Genomic DNA, 26,129 nt, shown 5'->3' with positions numbered 1-26,129 from the left:
AATGGGTTATCGGAAGAGGTCCAAGAATATCCATCGCTATTCTTTCAAGTGGAGCTCCCACGTTGTAAATTTGAAGAGAGCTTTGTCCCTTCGCTCGAGGTCCTTTCTTTGCCGTGCAGATTCGACATCTTCGACACCAATCTTCAATGTCCATCCGGCAACGGGGCCAAAAGTAGAAGTTGCGAATTCTGCCTAGAGTTTTATTTGAAGCGAAGTGTCCGCCTGCAGGAGAATCATGATAAAGAGCAAGAATCTCCGGAACTCGTGACCTGGGAACCAAAAGTTGCCACCTGATTTCTTTCAAGTCTGCAGATTCCCATTTTCGGTATAAAATTCCATCAATTAAAAGGATAGAGTCCCATTGAGCCCAATAAATTTTCAAATCTGGCTCGGCTAAAGATATATCCTGCCAGTCTGGGCGAGTTTCTGCTTCTTTCCAAGACTTCACTTGATTCAAAGTGTCGTCCTCTTGTTGCGATTTTCTCCATTCCTCCTGGTTATTTTCGAAAGAAATCTTCCGTATTATAAGAGAGGGGTCACGATTTTTCTCTAATCGTGCACACTGTTTACACTCTGGCATTTCCTCGCAGGGTCTTCGAGAGAGAGCATCGGCGTTTCCATGATGAATTCCTGCTCGATGACGAATATCAAAATCGTACTGACCGAGCCTTTCTAACCATCTAGCTACCTGACCTTCGGGAGATTTAAATGAAAGTAGCCACCTGAGAGAAGCATGATCTGTACGTATCAAAAATCTCCTGCCGTACAAATAATGGTGAAAATGTACTACGGTCTTAACAACAGCTAAAAGCTCTCTACGAGTGACACAATAATTCCTCTCGGTTTTTCTCAAAACTCTGCTGAAATAGCTTATCACTCTCTCTTGACCTCCCTGAATTTGTGACAGAACCCCGCCTATTCCTGAAAGAGATGCATCCGTATCTAAAATAAAAGGAATTTCGACCTCTGGATAAGCTAAAATCGGCGAAGAAATAAGATTTTTCTTTAATTTCTTGAAAGCCTCTTCGCATTCCGGGGTCCAGTCAAAAAGAATCTTGATTCCGGTCAAATGATGGAGAGGTTTAGCTATACTAGCGAAACCTTTTACAAATCTTCTGTAATACGTACAAAGGCCTAAAAAGCTTTGAACTTGTTCTTTATTCTTAGGTGTCGGCCAAGAAGAAACCTTCTCTATTTTGGATGGGTCTGTCTTCACACCTTGTGCTGAAACGATATGTCCGAGGAAGCCTACTTCTTTCTGGAACAGATGACATTTTTTCGGGCTCATTTTCAGACCTGCTTGCTTCAGCATAGCGAAAACTTGTCTGAGATTTTGAACTTCTTCTTCAAAGTTCTTGCCAAAAACGATTATATCGTCTAAATAAACGAGGCATATTTTGCCCGTGAGCCCATGGAGAACAGCCTCCATCATTCGTTCAAAGGTAGCCGGGGCATTACTCAAACCAAACGGCATAACCTTGAACTGCCATAATCCTCCTAAACCCGTAACAAAAGCTGTTTTTTCTTTATCTAGAGGATCCATTTCGACCTGCCAGTATCCGCTCTGAAGATCTATGGTGCTGAACCAAGTTGCACCAGCTATCAGGTCGAGTGTCTCGTCGATTCTGGGTAGAGGGTAAGAATCTTTCTTCGTTATATCGTTCAGCTTCCTGTAATCGATACAAAATCGTTTGGATCCGTCCTTTTTGTTAACAAGGACGATTGGTGAGGCCCAGGGACTAGACGATGGTTCAATAACATCGTTCTTTAACATGTCTTCCACCAGCTTCTTCACCTCTTCTCGGGCGTTGAGAGCGAGTCTTCGAGGAGCTTGTTTAATTGGCGAACTCTCTCCGACATCGATCTTGTGCTTGACAGAAGTACATCGGCCCTTATCACTACTATCTTTCGCAAAAGAATCTTTAAATTCTAGTAAAAGAGATTTAAACGATTCTTCCTGAGCTAAATTTAACGAAATCGAAGATTTCTCAACAAGGCTCCGTAAATGAAGAGGAAAATGTTGTTGCAAATCATCTTCCGACAGTTCTATTTCTCGAATTCTAGGAGGAGTCCAATAAATTCCATTCCTATTTGTACAAAGAGTTATTTCGCGATTGTTTGAAGCTAGTGAATTTCTCTTAGTCGAGATAACACAGTTATGAGCTGTAAGAAAGTCTATTCCCAAAATACCTTCATCCTCTATATCTGCTATAAAAACCTTATGTGGAGAGTCGATACACCCAAAAAGGTTATTTTGGACAGTAGCCTGTCTCAAAACCGGGGTCGTCTCTCCAGTGGCTGTTCGCAGAGAAAAAGAGGGAACAATCCGGTCATCGGATTTAAAGAGATCCGATCGAACTACGGTTACTTCTGCGCCCGTGTCTATTACCCACAGACAATCGACGCCATTCACAGTACCGCGCGCGTAAAGACCAGACTGTCGTAGACTTCTAATTAAAAACTGTTCTCTAAGAGGGCTTTCACTATTAACAATCTGCGATGATTTTCGCCCTGACAAATCATCTGAAACTAGTTTTTTGAGTGAGTTCCTGTTGAAGAACTCGATTGAGGATCTGCTTCCCCTTTTTCTATATTTTTCTTACGCCAATTATAAGAATTTGGATTCGAGCCTTGCATCGGCTTTCCACTAATTTTTTTAATTAAAAAACAATGATTGGCGTCGTGGCCTGTTTTTTTACAAAATATACAAGTCAAGCTAGTTTGACTTGTCACGACCACGTTTTTATTTATACGCTCGTTTCGACGGTTTTGAAAAGAACCTCGATTTCTTGATTTAAAATTGTTACCGTTATTTCTATTTTTATAATTTTGAGGTTTTGGCTCCTCCGAGTATTCAAAACTCTGTCTTCCTGAGGTGTTTTCAGACACCTCAATCCGACGAAGTTTGCTTAACCCAAAATATTGCTTTCTCATTGCCTCCACCTCGAGGGCTTTGGCGGTTGCCTCCCGCAGAGAAGTGAGGCCCGACGTTCCAACGGCCATTTTAATTTCCGGATCATTAATCGCATTCAAAAAAGCTTGCGTTGCTAATAAGTTTCGAGACGGTTCGTGGTCTGGCAAAGCTATACGAGAAAGCCGTTCAATGTCCTGACTAAGAGACGCGAGGTCTTCGTCTCGTCCTTGTCTTCTTGTCTGTAATTGTGCTGTGTACAGTTTTGTTAAGTGGTCATTTCCGTACCTCAACTTTAATGCAGAACTAAGTTTTTCATAATCAGAGATTTCTTCCTCAGACAACGCCGTTAAAACGTTCAAAGCCGGCGTTCGAAGACAGGAGGCAAGACTGTGGGCCCTCATGGCGGAGTCCCACTGATTATGTTTAGCAATTGTATTAAACTGGCGTTCGTAATCTGCCCATGGAACTTTTCCGTCAAAAATTGGCGGTTTTAAAGGATAAAGAGGCTTCTCATTAATCTGAGAAGCAACCTCAGGAAATCCTGAATTATTTAATTGATTAAAATGAGAATATTGAGGTCGAACTTGAGGCAAAGACTCGGAAAAACCAACCTCATTATTTACTCTCCTTCTACTAATTGGAGATTCAACTACTTCCCTAGTAAAAGGCACAGACCTTGAATCTCGAACATCCTGGATTCGTCCTGGATGTCGGACCTGTCGAACAGCGGAAACGGGAACAGGAGAAGGAACAGGAGAGAGAAGCGGCGTAACGACTCCGGAACCTCGTGGAGTGACAGCCGGTTCTCCTGAGCCATTCACCTGATGAACAGCCTGAAGAGCTGCCACAGTCGTCCGGAACAGTTCGTGTAGACTAGTTTCGGATCGTTCTTGTGCTTCTCTATCAAGCCTGCGCTGTTCCAGCTGTTGTTCCTGTTCTCTTCTTCGCTGTTCCAACTGTTGTTCTTGTTCTCTTTTTCGCTGTTCCAACTGTTGTTCTTGTTCTCTTTTTCGCTGCTCTTGTTGATCAAGAAGCAGCTGAAGAAGTTGCTGTTGTTGGCGCTCAGCAGCCTCTTGCTGTTGAGACATGATCTTCAGCAGATCAATTTGAGAGATTGTCGAAGGAATTGGAAGAGGGTCCACTGAAGGCGATGGAATTGTTTCAGGGACCCGCGGATTCTCCATAACAAAAGGTTCTTCTCCGCTACTTTCTCTTCTTCGTGAGCGCGTCAAACGACTGCTACTCATAATTAAAGTTCGCGCACTGAGTTGATTCAATTAATAAGAACTCAAGATCCCGCTTCTGACACCAATTGTAACGATTTAGGCGTTACGTTAATAAAATATGGATCCGCGAGTTTACCCATTATCAAATCAAAGGCGTGAACAAAAATATCGTGATAAATGCTTTTAATGCAATATACGTGTTTCTTGTTTAAAGTCTGAAACAAGACTGTTTTTACAATAATGTTGGTTGACGCAGCAACCTTATTCTTTTTAAAGACATAAGAGGTTTATAAACGTCTTTTATCTATGCCGACTACTAGATCATTAAAGAGGGGCAAAGGGGTGATTTCACCCTTTGTAACAATATTATAGGTCTCATTCGTCCTAAATTTTTGTCATAAAAAGACCTTTTTTCGGCTTCATTTCCTGGACTACTACTGTCAAAAAGGTTTATAATGAAGGATCTGGAAGACGTCAAAAAATATTGAGGAATACCGATTGACTATGATCACTGTAAACAGGAAATGAAACTAACTAACTCAAAAGAATCATATCGAGTCATGAGCGAGAACGTATGATTTACAAAATAGTAAGCTCTATAATATACCTATGGTAACGAATTTAAAACTAGAAAAAGCGGATGAGTGTGTAGAAAATATTGAGTACAGCAATCTAATTGGTGCACTACTGTATATAAGCTCAGGCACAAAGCCCGACATAAGCTTTACCGTAAACTACTTACGTAGATACTAAAACGACTATAATGAGACTTATTTCAAATATGCGATGCGAGTATTGAAATACTTATATTCAACAAAAAATTTGAGCTTAAATTATAAGAAAGGCGAAAACTGTCCAGTACAGATTGCCATGTAGATACAGACTGGGCAGGAGACAACTTAGGTAGGAAATCAACGTCAGGGTATACTATCAGATTTTGGAAATATAGTCAGATGGAAATCCAGAAAATAAAAAAGCGTAACCAAAGCATCCACATTCGCAGAATACATAGCACTGTCTGAGGCTGTGAGTGAAGTGAAATTCATAATGGAAGTTATAATAACGTTTGAGGTGAAACTAGTAGATAGCCAATAAGTATCATCTCAGGTGCAATAGATATAGCAAATTATAGAAATTTAACTAAAAACTTTAAACATATAGAAGTTCACTATCACTACGTAAATGAATTTTTAAAACAAGGTATTGTTAAAGTAATTAAGGTAAGCACCAGACAAAGTAGAGCTTACATTTTTACAAAGCCGTTATGTAAGCAAACATTCGAGAAATTTAGATCTATGATGAATATTAAATAAAACTATGTAAAATCTAAGGTGGCACACAATATACATGTAAGGAGGTGTGCTGTGTGAGTGCTACAATTATATTCTATACCGCAGCGTACCGTAGTGTAGCAACGCCAACTAGTGCTTATTGTGATTAGAGTCCGTGAGGACAACCTTCTGTATTTATGTAAGACTAGTACCTTTCCATGCGTCCACCATGTGAGATTAAACCTAATATATGTTATGTGCAGACGATGATCTGAAGGATCTCTTCCAACGGGATCTAAGAGAATATGTACATAATGTATTCTCGAGCGGTTAGAAATAGATTACTCTGGGTTTCGCTTGTATAAAGTGTAAACACACTTGCTGCGATAAAAGTAAAGTATTCTGGGTGACAGGATCTCAGTGGTATAGACAGGACGGATAGATGGAACTCGTATTGTCCACAATGGTTCATATTTTGTATACTAAAATATATTAAGTACACAATTGCAAATGACAAAGAGAGATTTAGGACGGGTAGGGTAATCAATTAGACTATTAAATATGAAAAAACAGAATTAGGACAACTAAGTCCTACGTTACGGTTGAGGAACAGGTGAGCCGAGGAATGGGCCACCTTAAGTAGCGCGAGGGTGACTCTTAGGACACACCAGCGATTCACCGACCCGTTCCGTTAAGAAAGCCTGAGTCTCCACGTTGCCTTTCTGCCTGATGGAAGGTCCTTTCCAGAGGCTGGTTCGATCGATGGGTTGCAGCACTCACTTATATCCAGGCTAAGATCTCGTTGATCTCAGACTCCTCAATTTCGACTGATTGAAAGGTGTCGATGGGTTAAAAATTACGGCTCGGTTTCGTCGGTGGTGGAGCGTATAAGTGGCGAGATGGAATTTAAATATTCGCGGCCTTATTAGGCCACTAAAATGTCATATGTGAGCAGACAGGTGAAGTGGCGCCCAGTGGCGCTAATTGCCGATACAGTCGCGGTACTCGCTCGGCCAGCGAAGGGGGGAAGATCTTCGGTGACAATAGGATCTCGCTCTCTTTCTCTCCGGGGACGTTGAATAGACCAGTTGGGTGATCATCCATAACAACCTGAGAAGCAGGAAGGAAGGGAAACGTGGACTGTATACCTTCGGCATATCCCGATCGATTCGACCACCTGACGAGTCCAAAAATTTAATTCTCCGCCAACTCACCACCCGAGAGTCCCCGGAATTAAAGGTAAAGAGCCAACAATCAACAACGCACGTCGGATGAGACCGAGAAGATATTGTTACAAATGGTGAAATCACCCGTTTTGCCCCCATTTTAATGATCAAGTAGTCATCATAGATGAAAGACCTTTATAAACCTCTTATGTCTTTCAAAAGAATAAGGTTGCTGCGTCAACCAACATTATTGTAAAAACAGTCTTGTTTCAGACTTAAAACCAGAAACACGTATCCTGCAATTGAACCTTTTTCACGACATTTATTTACGCCTTTGATTTTGGCTTGATAATCAAACTCACGAATCCATATTTATTTCCGTAACGTCTAAGAACGTTACAATATTATTCATATATTTTATTAAAGGAAAAATTAGACGTCGGTTGATTGGATCCATATCCACAAAATTGAATATCTTTTTAGTTTGTATAATCTCTTAAGCGCTATTCTGCAGAGTAGCCATTGCGCCAATTTTTCGGTGTTAATGCACTCCCTGACTCATCCAGTTGTGTGCGGGAAAGCGACCCTCGCAGAAATGCGCTGGGCCAGCAGTTTCACGTTTAGCGTGTGTTGCGTGTTTCAAAAGGGCCGTTCGTAACATATAGTATAAATGGAGATGTTCATTTAAAGTAACTTTTTACTGGTCAATCGTCAAACCGCAACCTCTTCACATTTGCTGATTTTCACGATTGCGTAATACTTTCTCCACAAGGTAGCCGTCGGGGTATTTTCCTTCCTTCTGGTAATCTTGATAATCTGTAAGTTTGTATTACGGTAGATAGGTATTTTTCACCTTACTCACGGTGAATATTTCTGTCGTCCAATTGGGTGAATAGCCCTTTTCGAATACATTCTTGTATTTGCTGATTCGAACTCGATCGTCGACATTGAATTTCCGCTTCTGCTTACTTCGTTTGATTCACTGAAGCCTGCAAATGCTTCGATACAATTGTTTTCCGTTGACCGTGCTGACAACCACGGGTTTTATCTTAATGATGCGATGCTTGATGTTTTTGTAGGACTTTATTAAATCTTACAAAATATTAATCGACTTGTGAAATCCTTGGAGAGTAAACCGCTTCCACATTTTATTTTTCAATGTTCGATTAAAACGCTTGAATATCGATGCCTTTGAATTGCTGAATATCGAAGTTGACCTAATATGCGGCTAGATCGTGAAAATTTGGGGGTGAGGGAGTGGGGGTAAAAGTTCTGTGCCATCTCCCAACGAGGAATAAAAATAAATAAATGTATGGCAAACAGATATGAGCCAGCACGCCCCCAACCGTAATAAGCGTGGGACATGTAATGGGAAAAATTGGCTAATGAAAAGCAAGTAGCGGGCGATGTCTGATAGGAGAAAAAAATCTAGTCTTTCCGACTCTTGGCCGCGTGATTTGTGTTTATGACGTTTCAGGAAAGGTCACACTCGCATAATCTGGAGTCAAAAACTAGTCATTTGGGTAAACTCGAACCCTTGAACACTTGCTAATGTTTACAATAGTTTATGGCATTTGGGGGCAAACGAAGCAATGGTGGTTGTCAGGATGTTGCGTCTGATGGGAAAAATACCCTCTCGGGAAAAATTTTCTCTGGTTACACTGTTCCCGCGTTTTATTGTGGTCGCATTTTATGTAATGTACCACCTCATCGCTGATTGGCTGGTTGGTTTGCACATGGGGGGTAGACGTAGCGTCATGTCTCATTCCGTCTAATTTCGAATAGCAGTTTAGATCTTCTCTGCCATTTGAAAAATCGCTGGTGCAGGAAAAGTGTTTGACGAAGTGCCTAGTGAAAAGTGACTTCAAAGAGTTTACTTTTGTAAGTACTTTATTGAATATATATAAATATACATACAGCGATACACCAATCATCTTACGATAATGCAAATGCTAATTTAAATCCACGATGATTATCACATTTGATCAGCACGCTAACAAAGTTTTTTCCGACTTGTTCTAGCTTTTTTGTATTCACCATCGCCGTATTAATAAAAAAATGAGCCATCACGGGACGCCTGGCAGATGTGAAACATCGACATTATTTTGTAAAGTTAAAATTAATTATAATTAATAATCAATTCAAAAAAATTAAAATTAATTAAAATTAATAATCCATTAAAATAAAAATCAGTATAATTTTACATTTACTGGCGTTAAAACACACCAAATATACGCGTGCTTAATGCACAGATAAATGCACACTTTAATTATAAAAATATAATTAACTTACTGATGACTTGATAGTGTGTCATCGGGTGATTTTGCTTTTTTTGCAGGAGGCTGATCACTTTCACTCTCTAAATTATTACTGTCAGACATTTTATTATCAGAATAATTTGTTTTCAAGTTAAACACAGGTTATGTGTACTGTAGTAAACAAAAACAAAACACGCGCGGCGACGCGTCGCCACGGCTTGGGTCGCCACGCCTGAAATCTGTTTTACGTGCGGCTATAGATGTTTCACATCAAAATTCGGGAAAAAATTTAGAAATATTTTCAAAGTATAAATGGATTGAAAAGAGGACCGTCAGACTCCCCGCCTTCTTCACTGCAATTGGAATCTACATTCAAATGGTTGCACGTGGAGGAGGACTATATGGGTGATAAGGAGGAGGAGGAGGGGATCGATAGCGACGCTAATACGTTGATTATCGATCACGAACAATGTTTTCACGATAGGGAGGACGCAGTGACGAGGATGCAGTTATTATTAATCTTGAGATTGAAAATAATATGGCTCGCTAGTATCTCCTCGAATTCTCATCGTCGGATAAGGACAATGCTGAGAATGATGCTGATGGGGGATGGGTGGAGGAGGATGTTGCGGGAGCGGAGGAGAATACGGACGATGAAACGGGTTTTGATGACTACGAAGCCGCCTACAGGCGCGTTGCCATGTTCCTCAACGATGTTAACCGCATCCGCCAACAGTTGGCAAACATCGGCAGAGCTAATGATGAGGGATATTTTTCAAAGCAGGATTGGTGTGTGGCACTACATTAAAAAAAAAATCTAGTTTCTTTCTCACTTTCACTGTATCCATCATTTGAATTGGTGAAAACTTTTTTTCTGGTTACAGATTTATCAAGTATATAAATGCTGGCTGTAACAGCATCATCTTTTTTTCTATTTCAGTTTGATCTTTTTACAGATTTTTTACCGCTGACATAGCAACATGTTTATACAAATTTTGAAAAATGCCATCAAATTCTCTCCGAAACTTTGGATTTTTCTCAGCTCCAATTGAGGACGATGGTTGGTCCACCGATAATTGTGGTGAGGACAAGGAGATGGAGGAGGAAATAATTATTGGATTTTCCGAAGCGACATCTGAGTTCTCGCTGGAGGAGCTTCGGGAACTCGTTGAGGACGCGCGGGTGGCTTGAGTGAGGCCAAACAGCCTATATTACATAAATTGTAATCATATGTGTATAGAAATTATTTTCGAAAAATAGGAGAATGAGACTGTAGTAATAATGTTGGATATTGAAAATAATAAAGTTGATGATGATGATGATGTTGACAAAAGTGATCAAGATAATAAAGATTTTATGTATTATTTTAAGAAACGAAACTATAAAATTCACAATTATTCATCACGTATTTTACTGCAAACAAAATTCATGATATTTTTACATTTTCCCCCCAAATAAATTTATTTTACAAAATCCTCCTATTTTAAAGAATAAAACTATGAATTCTTAGGTCTACAAATTAATTCGGTGCCTTTTTTTTGTCGAATTTCAAAGTTTAATATAAAACGAATGAATCAGTATTCAATCGTCGACGTAATCGCCGTCGCTTTCGACACCTTTCTGCCATTTCTGAGGTAGTATGCGAATTCCTTCACGGTAAAATGATGGTGGTTTTGATTGGATGAAATCTGCGATGCTTTCTTCGAATTCCTCCACTGACTTAAAGCGCGTATCCGAAAGGTGATGTTGAAGGTACGGGAACGTGTGGTAGTGTGTAGGAGCTATGTCTGGCGAATAAGCCGGATGAGGGAAAACTTCCCAGCGCAGCGCAATAAATTTATAGCGTCTTTGTTCGATCTTGCGGTGTGTGGCTTTGAATTGTCATGCAACTGCTGCGCCGCTGCACTTTTGTTGTACCACGAACTGTTTTGTGAAATGAATAATTATGAATTTAATAATGATTTTAAAGCTATGCTCCCTCGTCTCTAAAGCGATATTAATAGTCATTGAAATGGTTATAATGATTTATTCGGGTATGAATATGCGGCGTTTGTGACACAGTCTCAAATGCTACTTGACGGATGCCATTGTTTTCACTACTGCTGTTTGAGGTCTAGTTCACAGGGCCGCCACCTTTCATAGTATGTTTCACAGATTAAGGTTTGCTCTTTAAAACTACCTCAGGGCAAGGAGAAAATTCAAATTCAAACCAGAGATACAAGTTACCAAAGTAAAGGCACCGAATTAATTTGTAGACCTAATACATAAAATTCATATTTATTGATCATATATTTTACCGCAAATCAAACTTGTAGTATATTTACATATTCCCTCAAGTAAATTAATATTACAAATACTGATAAAAGTTACGAAGATAGATGTATAATTGTATCAAATTCTATTTCTTCTACATATGTGAATAATTTCATTAAATACTTCATCTTCAATTTCATGTATAAGCTGGGATATATTTGTAATAAATACTGTTTTTTAGATAAGTAGACAATTTTATTCAATATTTCATTCTAATTCTACGTATAAGTCAGGATATAAATGTACTAAATTCTATTTTCTAGATAGGTGAATAAATTCTATTTTCTGGAAAAGTAAATAATTTTATTGAATATTATATTGTAATTGTATGTATGAACTAAAATATAATTTTAATAATTCTCATGAATTCTATTTGTATTTTTGTACATATTGCCGTTATTTTGTGGGTAAACGGTTGCACCCAGACAGTCCGTCACTATACGATTTGGTCCATCCGCTATATCACCACCGGGTCGTGGTATATAATGCAGAAGGCATCTGCGGTAACTGGCAATATTGTCGTCCACTGTTATACTCTCTGGCAGTTTATCTCATACCTCACTGACGGTATTTGATACGAATCTGTAGATAAATTCTTTTACCAAAAAAGCGATATCCTCAGACCTCATTGCCTTTAAACCATCCAATTCTTTGTACAGACGAAACGATTTCTCAAGAGAGTCGGTACACTCCTTCAAATACCAACTCCTCAGCCTCTGCACGTTTTCAAAGGCGCAGTTGTATGTTGGGACGTATTCAGGGTTGTCATCATACCAAAATAATCCTTCCTCCGCATGCTTCCAGATATTATCCGATAGGAAGTATTTACGCTTAAAGTCATCCCGGGGTGCTGCTTCCATAAATTTCAACTTTTCCAGTGCAGGGGGTGTGATGTGCAAATCTTCCTTATGAATAACTCCCATTGTACCATCGAAGATCTCCGTCAGCCATGCTTTCTTCTCCTTCCTTTTGACGTGTACGTAACAAGCATTTCTTACTTTTTTTCTCGCAATTTTCAGTACATCCTCGTGAGATTTGTTCCCAGCATACCATAGTATTCCCTGATAATTGCGTGTTAAGGAAGCATAAGTAACTCTACATTCAAGTAGTAAGCTAGCCAAATCACAGGATTGGTAAAGATGTAATCCAGGCCTGGTCCGTTTACGGTAATGACTGCAACTTCCTTGGGTACAAACATCATGTTATGGCCTATAAAACATTGCACGTCTAGGATCATCGCCACGTTGAGGAGTAGGAATGTTGCGCTCGATTTTACCATCAGATAGCAGGTAGAAGACTGACTATTCTATCTCCAGCACACCTGCTTTTATCGCCTCGCGGATGAATTTTGTAGAAGTAGAGGGGATCGCACAGTTTATTTACGGCACATAACTGTATGAAAATTCACACTTGTTGAATTCTTCGCCACGATATTTCAATTGCAGAAGATTTTCCCCAACCATGTTACACATTTCGGCCAGCTGATCAGAATTTTCTTGTAAAACCATCGCGATTCTCAGTGGTAAGAAGACGTTGTATTTTCTCTCGATCGTCGTCAGAACACGAACTTTAAATTTCGTTTCGACCAGTCTTAGCCCAGTGACTTTCTTCGAGTTTCGACATCTTTTTGGTCGGTAGATTTTCCTGGCGGCTGACGTAGTTGACTAATGTCAGATCCATTGTGTTTCGATAAAAGATGCTTCTTTCACAACTTAGAACAGTTCACGATGAGAAGAGACGATGAGAACAGAAAGACTATTGTAACAAGCTCACGTTTTATACATCACCCACCTCCGCTACAATTTTCTACCAGACAAGTCACGACATGCATTGACTCTCTAGAAAAGTGATCGGTAAAATAGCGACTGGTGGCGCCATCTATGTTAATGCTCTTATTAGTAACACTTCCGTCAGTAAAATTTCTGCCATCTAATGGCGAAAATTAGAAATGTCCGCTGATCTGACGACAAAAATTCGAAAATGGTTTCTCATCTGACCGCACAGAAATCTTGTTATCGAACTGTCTGTTGATACAATCGAGCAAAAATACAGGTGGTGCCATCCACGATGACGCTTCTGTCGATAACACTACCGTAGATAAGGTTTACGATCGCGGGGTGACATACCGACTGTCGGTAAAGCAGGAATCGCGGTTGACTCTGCCAGTAGGCCGCCATTGTATCCAAGAACTCTCTTATTATATCTCATCTACGAGAAGAATGTTGTCAATTACATCTTCGAAATTTGTGTCGAGCGAAGAAGAATAAAGCGCCGCTGATTCAGACCAGGAATTTGTCACTTCGCGTCTTGTTATAAGAATTCATAAGTGAGTCAAAATACACAATCACAAAAATCGTTATAATTTGTCGTCTGTAATGACATACAGCCGTTGCCCTCACAATTCTGATTTTTACTCAATTTTACAACAAAAAACAAAATAAGAATGTTACTCCTACCTTGTTATGAACATCATTTAAGGATACTGGATCGACAAGCCCCAGTTTTTTCCAGACCGGTTTCTCGACGTCACCTTCGCTGCTACTGCAATTCAAACTCTCACTTTCATCCAGAGTAGATTTATCACAGCCATCACCGACTGCCAATTCCCGAAAACTTTGATTTTTATGAAGTACAATATTTGGGGCATAGACATTATTTTCACTTTTTTTGTTACAAGCAGAACTAGTCGATGTTGCGTCAACGTCTCTTAGCAACTGACCAAAATTTCTTTCGGAACTCTTCTTTGCCGCGAAAGGTATTACTGATTTTTCACTATGTAAATCCTGCGAACTTCTGGATGTGATATTGCGTGACTCTGACCAATTCACATGTAAGCCTGCGGATCTCTGATTTGTGCCTGTCTGTGCGCTATCAATCCTATGATTTAGAAACTGATCAAGAGCTAGGATTTCTGTTCGCGGTGTTGAAATATTCATGCCAAATAACGCGTCGGTTACGACCTGAGTAAATCGCGAGAAATCAGCACTCGACTCGTTCGTCGAGGCATTTTTTTCAACGTCAGTTTTTCGTTCCGAACTTGAGAGCTCCATTAATATGTAATTTCTCTCCTGCTTCGGAAATACGTCAAAGTTGATACGGCTGGATGGCTGGCATGGACACTTTGAAGATTTCCGAGGCGTACTTGCTCGTATTGATATTTGACCCGATTGCAATATGCCACGTGCATCCCGACTTTTCACACCAAAATTGTTATTAATCAGGCCTTGTTTTTGACTGCAACTAACACTTTGCACGATTTTCTTCATTTCCTTTTTCTCGTCGTTAGAGTGATATGTCTGCTCTTCGTTCTTGCTCATTACTTTTCCACCATTTTCCACAATACTTACACTCTGTTTCGGGACTTCACCATCCTTGATCTGCTCCGAATGTATTAGATTTATTTGAATATCATCAGCAGCTGAGGATGTCTTATCGTGGTAATCCCATTTGTGTTCTTTCCTTGGTTCCACTGGCTGAACAACGTAGAGCGGGCTGTTTGCTTTCATCAGGATGCTTTTTTGCGGTCTCAGGAGTGCATTATGTGTGTAGACTTTTCTTTTTGAACTGCTCGAAGGCGACCGTTTCCTTGGGTGTTTAAAGCGATTAGGACTAATGTCACTGGAGTGAGACCGCCGGCGATCCAAGGGCATTTTGGTAGCTGGATGCACCGGAACAGGTATCCTCGTCTTGGGCACTTCTGGTGTACGACCTATGATTTCATCGTCGGTATCCGGTGTTCGGAGCTTGACGACTTCTCCGCCGAAATGCACCCGCCTCCGAATATTCCGCTTCTCGGGAATAATGTCTTCTAGGATTTGAACTATTCCCACGTCTTCATCGCTGAAATTACTTTCACTTACAGAATCAGACTCGGTGTCCGCCTCGTTTTTCTTATTCTTTTCTTCCTCTAATATTGTCATTGAGATCGCCGTTTCCGAGTAAAATTTTATCTCAGTTTCTACAACAACGCGAGCCGGTGGAATTAATTCAACAAGGACATCATTGTGTTCGTCGTATTGGTTACGACCATCGTTTGTTGCACCGCAAGTATCACTATCACTACCCCACTTCTCCATCAGTGGTACGATTTCTTCAACTTCCTCATACTTTTGATGGTCATTCAACCCCACATTCTTATCTTTGGAAATCTTTACGTTATGGACTTCGCAAAGAACTTCAAAGTCACGTTTCAAGTTTGCATTATAATCCAACAGGTTGGAATCGAAATCGCCAGTTCCAATCTTCTCGCGTATTTGCGCCAGAGATCTCAACACAGCTTCCTGGTGAGTAACTTGAACCATACGTGAAGCCAGTGCGTTTATAGTGAACTTCAACATTTCTTTTGAGGGTTTCAAGTTACCAGCCGATGAGAAGAGCAGTGAAGGAATGCCGACGATCACCCCCACGCCGATGTTACTTTGAAGATTATCCAGAGCATCGGGACGGTTGAAACCGTTGTCTAATATCTAGATAGAATTGACTGAAATTAGATTTTGAGCGCACTAAAGAAATAATGAACAAACCATAATGAAGTTCGTACCTTTTGAAACATCTTCATCGTGTCTTGGCTGCAGCAAAGATAAACTTGGAGAGTATCCAGTGCGCCTTTTCTCACAGCTGGTGCTGGATGGCCTAAATTTGTCACTAGTTCTGGGAACACTGGGACCATCAACTTGTCGACAGAGTTCTGTTCGACAGCAGGCAGAGCATCGACGAGGACGCGGAGAGCATGCTGACGAACTTCCCACTCAGGATCTCGTAGTCTTTGCGATATTTCATGAAAAGTATATTCCGGGTCGATAGTAGGTGGAAATTGCCTGGTGCGGACCTGAGAATTGAAATAAGTAATATAACGTGCGACAAAAATTTATTGAGTCTATGAATCTACTTATGAAATAGGAGCTTACATTTGTTATATTTTATAATCTTGTGGTGCTTAACTTTAGAACGCATGGGAGAATTTACAGCAGCCTTTGTGAAGAACGTGCGACGACGAGGTTGCGTCAGAGTAGACGGCCAAAGAAATGGATGAATTTCAGTAATTTTTGTACAAATTACTAACTCTGTGGTGAATTTTTTTTCCATGTAACGTTGGATTTACTGAGATACATTAAACAAATTTTGCATAAACATTTATTTACATGAAGTGTTGTTATTTCAGTTAACGTTGACTGTGACTCTCTCTGTGACATTTTACAAGCATCAATTCGAACGTAAATATCCGCGCAGCACACAATATTGCATAAACATTGCAACAACATTGCTATATTGCAATTACGGTTGCCAGTATTCAGACAAATTGTAGCAATACTACAATTTGCAGCATCTGTATGAAATATTGCTGATAGGCTGCTGCAATATTGTAATTCCCGCAACCTGCGCATCATAATTGCTCTAAGATTGCAGCAACATGAAACTGATATATTGTAACGTGTGCGGTTTTCTCGAAGCTGGTGGTTTATGAGAAGACCCCGTTAGTATAAGTGTATTTGCTTTTTAACAGAGAGTATGGTGAAAATGATAAAATTGAAGGACTTCCTCTTGGATGTGGAAAAGTAAAATCGCTCTAATTTCGGTGCACAGACTTGGGTTGTTAGCTAGAACCTCGTTGTCGAAGACATGGGTTTTTGAACCGATGCTTCCTTCTAACGTCCCGGATTCGGTTGTTAATCCAGGCAGCTGTTCTCGTGAGACTAGCGTAAGAACCGTAGCTGATAGTGTCTATCTTAATTTGATTACGACAGCTGAAAATACAGACCAGGGTGATTAATCGTGGCTGTCTGTCAAGCTAAAAGATGTCAAAGTATCGTATCGTTCCTGGATACAGAATACACAGTGCCGTATAACTACAAGGTTTCACTCATCGCTGTCTGTAAACTTACCGATACCGATGGAAAGATTGACAATATCGATCAAGAAAACAGATGCGCTGAATAATAAAGATTTTAATAAAGGAAATCGAAATACAAAGAAGGTATTAATAAAAAAAAATTATGTGGATTCAACATACAAATCATATAACGGAAATAATTGAACAGAACATCAGTTCTGCTCCTATTGTTGAATAAATATAATTCAAACTTTTCAAATTTCTAATCCATGCTTTATAGATGCCTCTTTTTATTCTACGTCTCATGAGTCTATCATCTAGTGCGTTACGCAAATGAAATTCTAATACATTATTCGACAGATTTATAGAATTTCTCTGAGTTTAGAAAGATCGAAGCACTTTTAGTCCAGTCGGAATATCCATGAATTTAGACGACTTCTATTCAACAGCCGTGCCCAACCGCCAATTTTTTTTTAAGTAGTTTGAACCTAAAAGAATACAGTGTAAAATTTGCGGGATCACAAAATGACGACTTTTGGCCGAAAATATTATTTAAATAAACAAGTGTTACTATTTTGATGTTATTATATTTAGAATGAGATTTATCGAAAAATGTTTTTTACGAAAAATGTACGCCGTAATGAAATCTACAAAATGAGTCCTATGCAAAAATCACGTAGAACTATTAGCTTGGCGGTTGAACACTGTTGAACAACAATTTTTCAGAAAATTTATTATTGTGTTTAAGAGAGACTTGACCAATTTCCAGAAAGTCCCCATATAACACTTCCCGAGAAGACGCCTAGGCGATGAGTCGCAATCGATAAATACCTCGTGGCAATGTGCCTTGTTTTAATTTTTCAAATTCAATTTACGTACTAAGATTAAATTATCGTTGTCGATGTGACCACGAATTACTTAACTGAGAAACAAATCTTCATATAACATCTGCGAAGTCGGTAGACACACCAAATATCAACGACGACAATAGAAAATCTACGGAACCTGTGGCCAATCATCGAGGATCTCCATCTGCCTCTTACGAACGGTAGTCGTACTGTGCCACCGTTCGTAATAATTATCAGCGTTTTGACGTTAAGTAAACCATTGTGAAATAACTTGACATTTCATTTTAATATACTGGAAACTTCTGTAAGTTTCGCTTCACACCTTTTGTTTAATTCAGAATCATTTCAACAGAGTTTCCACCTAGTAGTTTTTTTCGAGTCACCTATTTCATACCATTTATGTTAAACAACACGAGCGACGTAATCAACTTGGGAGCCTTTTGGCGTATTTTAACGTGTTTGTATGAATGGATGAGTGAATGAGTGTTTAAGATAGGTATCCGGCATTGTTAAGAGATCCTCTTTTTGGATCGTGAAACATGATCAAAATAAAGAAAATTGTGACACTCGGTAAAATGTGCCTGGTATTCTTTTTGTTAAAATAAATTGCATCTTCACTTGTAGTGTAAATTTCCAGTTATTCGCTATTCAATTATTAAAATATTAACATGGCCACTTGGCACTAACGAAACCGTTACAATACTAGCCACGCCTGCTATCTTTGGTCGATTGTCCTTGATCCATGTGAGCCGTCCAGATGACCATTAGAGTATATTATATGCTTCACAAGACTTAATGTTTTAATTATGTGTAGGTGATAGAATGGTATTCGGAAATAGGGGGCTGGGTGAACCGAGACGGGATAAGTTAATCTTATGGTGGATTTCAAAATGTTCAGTATGTCTGACAAAAAACTGTTTACATCATCAAAATAAAGTCGTTCAAGTAAATTTTGTACCTTTCTACAAAATTTTAAAACGCCGTAAAAAAATGCTGTAGTTTATTTATAGTTATTTTAGCACGTATTATACGATACTATTGATTGGAGAAAAATTACAAATGCTGATTTGCTTGCTGGCAAGGCTCAAAAATTACCGCTATTTGCACTTCGTGTTTGCTTTCACCTCACGCGTCACACTGGTATTTTCGCAAGCTCCCTGATGTTACCACGGCTGCATCCATGTAGACCCAAATAATTCGCATTAACGGGATGACGATCGCGAGGTTGAAAGAGTTAGAGTTAACAGGTAAGTATTTAAAAATTTCCATACCTATGTATAAATATCTGCTTTTATCATTTTGAATCATCTGAATTCGCATCTACATTTACCTTGCTTACAATTTGTGGTCTTTGATTTATATTAAATCACTATCAATTATTTCAATTTTATCGATGCACCGTCTTGTACTTCGAATAATGAAGGATTGATATTCTCGACCTCGTATGTAATGTATTGGTGAATCTTGGTGAACGGTCAATGAAAGTGAACCTATATTTTCGTTAACGTTTTTTGATACGTGATACCATGATTTCAAAAAAAAACAACCCGAACATTTATAAAAGCGGATAAAGGTAATACGTCAGTGGCTATGCACAGAGAGATTTACAATAACAAAATGCGACAATAGCTTTCGGACACTAATACCTATAGAATTGCAAGATATGACCTCAGCAACACTCTACAGTCTAGGGTCAACAAACTCTCCTTTGGTTGGTTTAATTCTAAATTAATCAACAAAAGCATACATAGAAGTATCACTACCTATAACAGTGTACCCCCACGCGCATATGGCCTCCCTAAAATTTATAAAGAAGGGATTCCAGTACGAATCATGTCACGTCTCCTTTGTTGATAGCCCGACTTACGCCGTATCTAAATTAATTAATTCAAGGTTCACCACAAATATCACCCCCCTGCCTCCAGAGTCAAAGACAGTTTTACATTGGTGGAAAAAATAAGTAAACCGATTATTCCTGACAATTACATTTCAATATCACTAGATGTAATATCGTTATTCACCTATGCACCTATAGACCTCGCTATGCTCGCTGTGAAGAACCGTTGGGCCTTTCTGGATAAAAAGATTCCAATCCCACTTACTGAACTTGTTAATGCCTTAAACATCTGTTTTGATTCGGCAATCTTCAAATTTAACAAGGACACATACGCACGGCAGTTTGGGTTGCCCATGGGATCCCCACTCTCTCCAATCTTGTCAGACCTTGTAATAGAGGACCTTGAGTTGTCATGCATCAGCAAACTTGATTTTGATATACCCTTCTATGTGAGATATGTTGACGATATTTTAACTGCTGTCCCTAAAGAAAAAATAGACTACATAGTGAACATTTTCAACCAATATCATCCCCGATTACAATTCACTATTGAAATAGACGTTAATAATACTATCAATTTCCTGGATTTATTGCTGATAAACAACAACTCTAATATCCAAACAGATTGGTTCCACAAAAAAACTTGGTCTCATAGATACCTGAATATTAATTCCCAATACCCGATGTCCTACAAGATAGGTACCCTCTTTAATCTTGTTGACCGAGTATCAAGTACCGAATTCTATGGAAAAAATCTATCACTTATATACGATATTTTAAGATGGAATGATTATGCACACGGTCTTTTGCACAAATATATAGATAAGAGACTCATCCATATCAATAACAACAATATTGACACTGCTTCCGCAGACGACAACAACAGACGAGCGACTACATTCATCCCCATCCCATATGTGTCAGGTCTCTTTGAGTCACTGAATAGCTTATTTACTAAACACAATGTCAGGTTTGTAGGAAAAAACTCAAAAGATTTACAAATGGTCTTTGATAAAGGAAAAGATGGGATTCCTATGGGCAAACGATCTAATGTTGTTTATAAAATACCTTGCAATGACTGCAATCAAGTTTACATTGGACAAACCGGCTGCCATCTAGATACTAGACTCAAAGAACACCAACGTAATGTACAAGAGAATGATGATCGACATACTGTACTAACTAAACATGTGATCAACGAAGAACATTCCTTCAACTACGATAAGGCAAACATCCTTTATGAAGAACCCAATTATAACAAACGTCTACTATTGGAAATGTGCAATATTGTAGGGCATCCAAATTCAGTTAACCTTAGACAAGACGTCGAACAACTTAGCAATACATACAAACCGCTGATCACCGCCCACATACCACACCTTGTTTAACCTTAACTATAAGTTGTACATAATTTTGATTTCCCTATGATGCCTGTTTTCACATTTGTTTATACTTACTAGGGGCTTCGCCCCTGCGCGCTTCGCGCGCCAACCCCATCTCGGCGCTACGCGCCTCACTATTTCCTTACGCATTGTCTAGTAGACAGGCGAATTCCTTCATGTTGATTTAATGACAGGTCCTGCACTTGCTGTCCACTTCAATTCCTTCTGTGCTTACTTTTCTTTTTTTCATCAATCTAAGCTTCCATTCGTTGGTTGAAAATTGGTGTTCCTTCTCTATTGATATCTATCTATCTCCTTGACTTGCTGAATTATTTTTGCTACCGCTCTGCCCGTTATTCTCCAAAATCACCTTCTTTACATTATTTTTTTCTCTATATTTATATTGCTGTTCACTCCGTAAAACACCTCTTTCTCTTGTGGTCAACATCGATCATGGTCGTCCTCTTGCCTGGTTATAGGAATATTTGTTTATTATTATTCTCCGGCTTATTTGGTTCTTCGCACTTGAAATTTTATTTTCCTTTTTCCTTTGTGATACTTCCGACCATCTACCATCTTCATCGCCTTGTCTGCTGGTTGAAACTCCTCCTTTCTGTTCGTTGGTTGAAAAGCCAGTATGATATTTTTTGTTCGCTTCCCTATATTTTCGCTGCTGTTCCCGTCGTCTATTTTTTCGCTCTTCTATGTACATCACATTGGTTGGTCGTCCTCTCGATTTATTTTCCGAATCAATCATCGCAATCGATTCTTCTAATTCTTCGACACCCTTCGTTGAATTATTTTTACTGCCGCTCTGCCGGTTATTCTCCAAAATCACCTTCTTTATATTATTTTTTTCTCTATATTTGCGTTGATGTTCATTCCGCAAAACACCTCTTTCTCTTGTGGTCAACATCGATCCTGGTCGCCCTCTTTCCTGGTTATACGAATATTTGATGGATATTATTCTATGGCTCATTTGGTTCTTCGCACTTACAATTTTATTTTCCTCTTTCTTTTGTGATACTTCCGACCATCCACCATCTTCATCGCCTTGTCTGCTGCTTGAAACTCCTCCTTTCTCCATTGTCATCGTAAATCCTGGCTGTCCTTTTGACTGTTTGGTGATATATTTGGATTTACTATTATTTGATTGTTACTTTTCATACTTATTACTCACTATCTGAATTTTATTTTGGTTCTGCAAGACATCAAAGTGTCCACTGTCTCCGTCGCCGGTGAAGAGTAGTGAGAATTGTGTTCCATTTTGTGATCCGATCCGGTGTGGATGAATTTGTTCTTCGCGATACACGATTAAACATATCTTAAAAATATCCGCAGCTGCATATATTGCATTTTTATTCATATGTGATTTGTAATCACCAGGTCACCTAATCACAGCACCGTTTGACTCATTACCTGTAATAAAACCCGCAAATGTAGACCAATTATCCACTATATTTGAAACGATACTCAGTCTCACCTCTGCGTGTCGATCTTGAGTGCCGTATACACAATACGCCAACGCGCGAATAAACTTGATAATTTTCGTTTGCATGTTCATTTTTTGCGCGTCAGAAACAGATACCTATAAAGATATTTGTCAAAGACTGTCATAAACAGCCGATGACAGCTGTCAAAGGGTTTGCTAGATGCTTTTTGTTCTGTTTTCGGGATCTCACCCCACCGCCAACTTCATGCGTATACTATTGTTATTATAATCTTTTTTTACTATTGTTATTATAATCTTTTTCTACGTTCATTTGTTTGAAACTTTTTTATTAGATAGAGAGATTCGCCTTCACTCTGGGTCACAATTGTTTCTCCTAACAGTCGTTGTTTACTAGTTGGTTCAAACGCTCCAATAATATTGTTCAGACATGGACAATAGGGAGATAATGACACCATTATCATTGTGTCGACATCGTTTTAACTATTTTAACTATACTAAACCCTTTCTTAAACCTTCTTCATCTCTTGACTTGTGCATAGTGAATATATACAGTTTTTTATTTATGAACTTTCAAATCTTTTACACCCAACCTTTCTAATAATTGGAGAAGACGCCAATGTCTATTGTCATCCAATTGAAGAACCATCGCTCTCCATTTTGTATTTTATGATTATGACCAGTGTCTTAATCTCCCTTCTTATACAAAGTAAACTACTCCTTAATTTCGATAATCTTTCTAATCATAATAGATATACGATATGTTCGCTCTAATCTACAATAGATAATAACTTTCAATATTATTATATCCATAGAAGTTTATGTCTTACTGAGAAAATTTATGTTCTTGACAGTCAAATAAAAAATTGATCGTTCTGAGGAGGGCCCCTATCCGGGCCGAAACGTTAACGAAAATTCACGTTTACTTTCATTCATCGTTCACCAAGATTTACCAATATATTTCGAATAATGTTCATTTTCCTCCTCAGTGAAGAAATTTAACGTAAGATATGACACCATTCTCATATTTGCATGTATGATTACCTTCCAAATAGCGATCTTTACAAATAGTAATTAAAGGTTAGTACTAAAACATGTTTCTTAAATAACATTGTAGATAGGATATTTATAGAGCGTTTCCAAACTATTCATAAATCAAACAAACTATTTAATACGGGAAGTGACATATTGCAAAGAAAAACGTTGGAAACAAGAATAAATAAATAAATAAGTACATAACTTACCACTGAAAATGATCTGCTCGTTGATGGGTCGCATTTACGCATAGTTCCTGGGCGGGACTAAGGATAATTTTTTGAAATCGTCACTCGAATTGATATAAAAAAATCTCTGATTAAGTTTTTAGATCATGGTGTTATATGTCTTGAAATAAACTTTAAACCCATTGCTGTAAAAGTGTACGCGCAAAGAATTATTGGTCGTGGTAAGCAGAATATTCTTTGAAAGGTTTCTTGAGTATACATTTTGAACACAAGGAGTCAAAATTGTCTTTCAATGCATGTAATATCATGACTAAAAAATAAGTAAAATTTTTCTACACAACTATTCTTCATTGTATCAAAATTAAAGAAACAATTTTTTCAATCATTTCGCCGAAGTTTTTAAGGAAAGATCGGTTGTCGAATAATTGTTTCGGCAAGGTAGCGACGCATAAGTTGAAACAAAAGTATGTCGCAATCATCACATATGTACTCACACTCGCGTGCAATGTTTACCCGTCCGTCCCTGCTTCAAATCTAGCCGCTTGCCCGTGTCGCGACTCAAAACAAATCTGCTTTGCATCTATGTCCTATTCTCTATACTGTCGCGAAATCATATCTATATATCATCTATGTGTATTCTCGCTTGTAAATCGTCAGTTATCGTTCTCTTCTCTCGCTATACACATCGCATCACCTGTGTATCTTTCTCAAATAAAGAATCTGTACTGAACAATCAATTATTACAAGCATCCCGCTTCTTCGCTATAGCCATCTATCAATAATTCACGGATACCACGTCAACGATCCAGTATCTATTGTCATCTCTCCAAACACTAATTTATATGAAATAATAAATATGAAATAATACAAGTTGAACTGTGCATTATTCTATTTAAAAAACATTCAGTGTATCAATAACAGAATATTAGTGAAATGTGAGATTGAGCGATTGCAGGAATCTTGCACTGCAATAAAGTTGCAGGACGTTTCAACATTGTTGCAATATATCTGCAACATCGCTAGCAATATTACAAATGTTGCATGCTGCATTGCTACGATGATGCTGCAATATTAAGTGCTGTGTAGGTATCCACTCTTCGAAGGCCTGTCGAACCATTAGGCTTACCACATATTGCCATAGCGGTGTTAGCTGCATTGGCTGTCCAAATTGTGGTCCAAGTATAAATTGTCCTCGTTTGGAGTGCTGCTCGGTTTCACAATTCGCTGTCACATTTTCCATGACTGTGGCTGCTAGGAAGTGGCGAGCCCCGTCGTATTCACTGCCGAACTTGAGCTGCCAGACATGATAAGCTACATCGTGTTGTTCAGTACCTTCAATTTTTTCATCCTTCAAGAATTGTATTATAGTTTTCAAAAATAGTCCAAGATCTCCAAAAACTTTGACGAATTCGGACACTAGAACAATAATTAACCATATCATAGAATAATATACCCATATAAAATAATCATGACATTGATTGTACATAAGATCAATATTTTGATGGTTTCCGTAATAATTTGGGTTAATAGTTAATGGTTCATGGTTTATTTCATCCTTCCCATGACAATATTGGGAAACAATCATACAAAAGTAAAAATAAACAAAGTCTTAAGTCCAAAACCTTAGCCTAGTTCTATATTTCTATTTAATTGAAGATGAAATTAGTCGAAAATTCCGGTCAGGAGAAGAAGTTTAATTATTTGGAAAACGTAAACATAATAATCGACGTTTCGGCCGGACCCTGCCGACCATCCTCAGGAAAATTTCTATAATAATTAACAAAAAAAGAATGCTTCAAAACACAATTCTGAATTGAAAGCATGGAGATACGTTCATAAGAATGTTTGTTGTTGTAAAAATAAGTGATAAATTAAACAATTGTACACATGTTTGAGTGACAGTTTGAGGTTAAGCGTAAAAAATTTTTACGGATGGCGAAAGAGAGGAAAAATACGTTTATAAGAGTTAAATTTTGGCGACTCGAGTACTTAATAAGAATGTGGAATTTGAAATGAAAAAGAGATCAACTAAATTTGGACAGATTACTCACAAAATTTGATGACCAGTTCATGCTTAGGTGTTGCTAGTTCAGCATTTTGGACGGAAGTGAAGGTTAGCGGAAATCGATCCGTAAATCTATGGTAATGAAGTGTGATATTGATCTATGTTCGAATATCATAGATTTCAAGGCAGATGACCAATCGGAGCAAAGGGCGCCAATATTTGAATGCTAGAGAATGTTTGAGTATAAATGGCTGAGATGTTGGATATCAGTACGTTTGTTAACGGAGTTCCTTTTGTTTTTAAAGATATGAATCATTTCCTTAATGATACGTTTATACCAGTTCGGTTCTGTAGTTAGGGTTATAGAGTTGTTGAAGTCAAAATTGTGTCCAAGACTTAAGGAGTG

At 38.6% G+C, this 26,129-nt stretch overlaps 1 protein-coding gene across 1 annotated transcript in view; it reads right to left on the bottom strand.

The window, feature by feature from the left end:
• Positions 1-12,223: 12,223 nt before the first annotated feature.
• LOC124294604 overlaps positions 12,224-26,129 on the bottom strand; it is a 71,257-nt gene continuing 57,351 nt past the window's right edge. The window contains exons 2-6 of the mRNA XM_046740548.1: positions 24,845-25,134; positions 15,689-15,976; positions 13,605-15,614; positions 13,275-13,356; positions 12,224-12,357 (exon numbers count right to left, since the gene is read on the bottom strand). Of these exons, the coding sequence (XP_046596504.1) occupies positions 12,224-12,357; positions 13,275-13,356; positions 13,605-15,614; positions 15,689-15,976; positions 24,845-24,958 (2,628 nt within the window). The 5' untranslated portion in view covers positions 24,959-25,134. The remainder of the gene's footprint in view (positions 12,358-13,274; positions 13,357-13,604; positions 15,615-15,688; positions 15,977-24,844; positions 25,135-26,129) is intronic.

This window comes from Neodiprion lecontei, chromosome 1, assembly GCF_021901455.1.
Source record: "Neodiprion lecontei isolate iyNeoLeco1 chromosome 1, iyNeoLeco1.1, whole genome shotgun sequence".
Taxonomy (NCBI): Eukaryota; Metazoa; Arthropoda; class Insecta; order Hymenoptera; family Diprionidae; genus Neodiprion; species Neodiprion lecontei.
The sequence above is the reverse complement of the archived record's forward strand: the minus strand, read 5'-3'. Positions and strand labels throughout refer to the sequence as shown.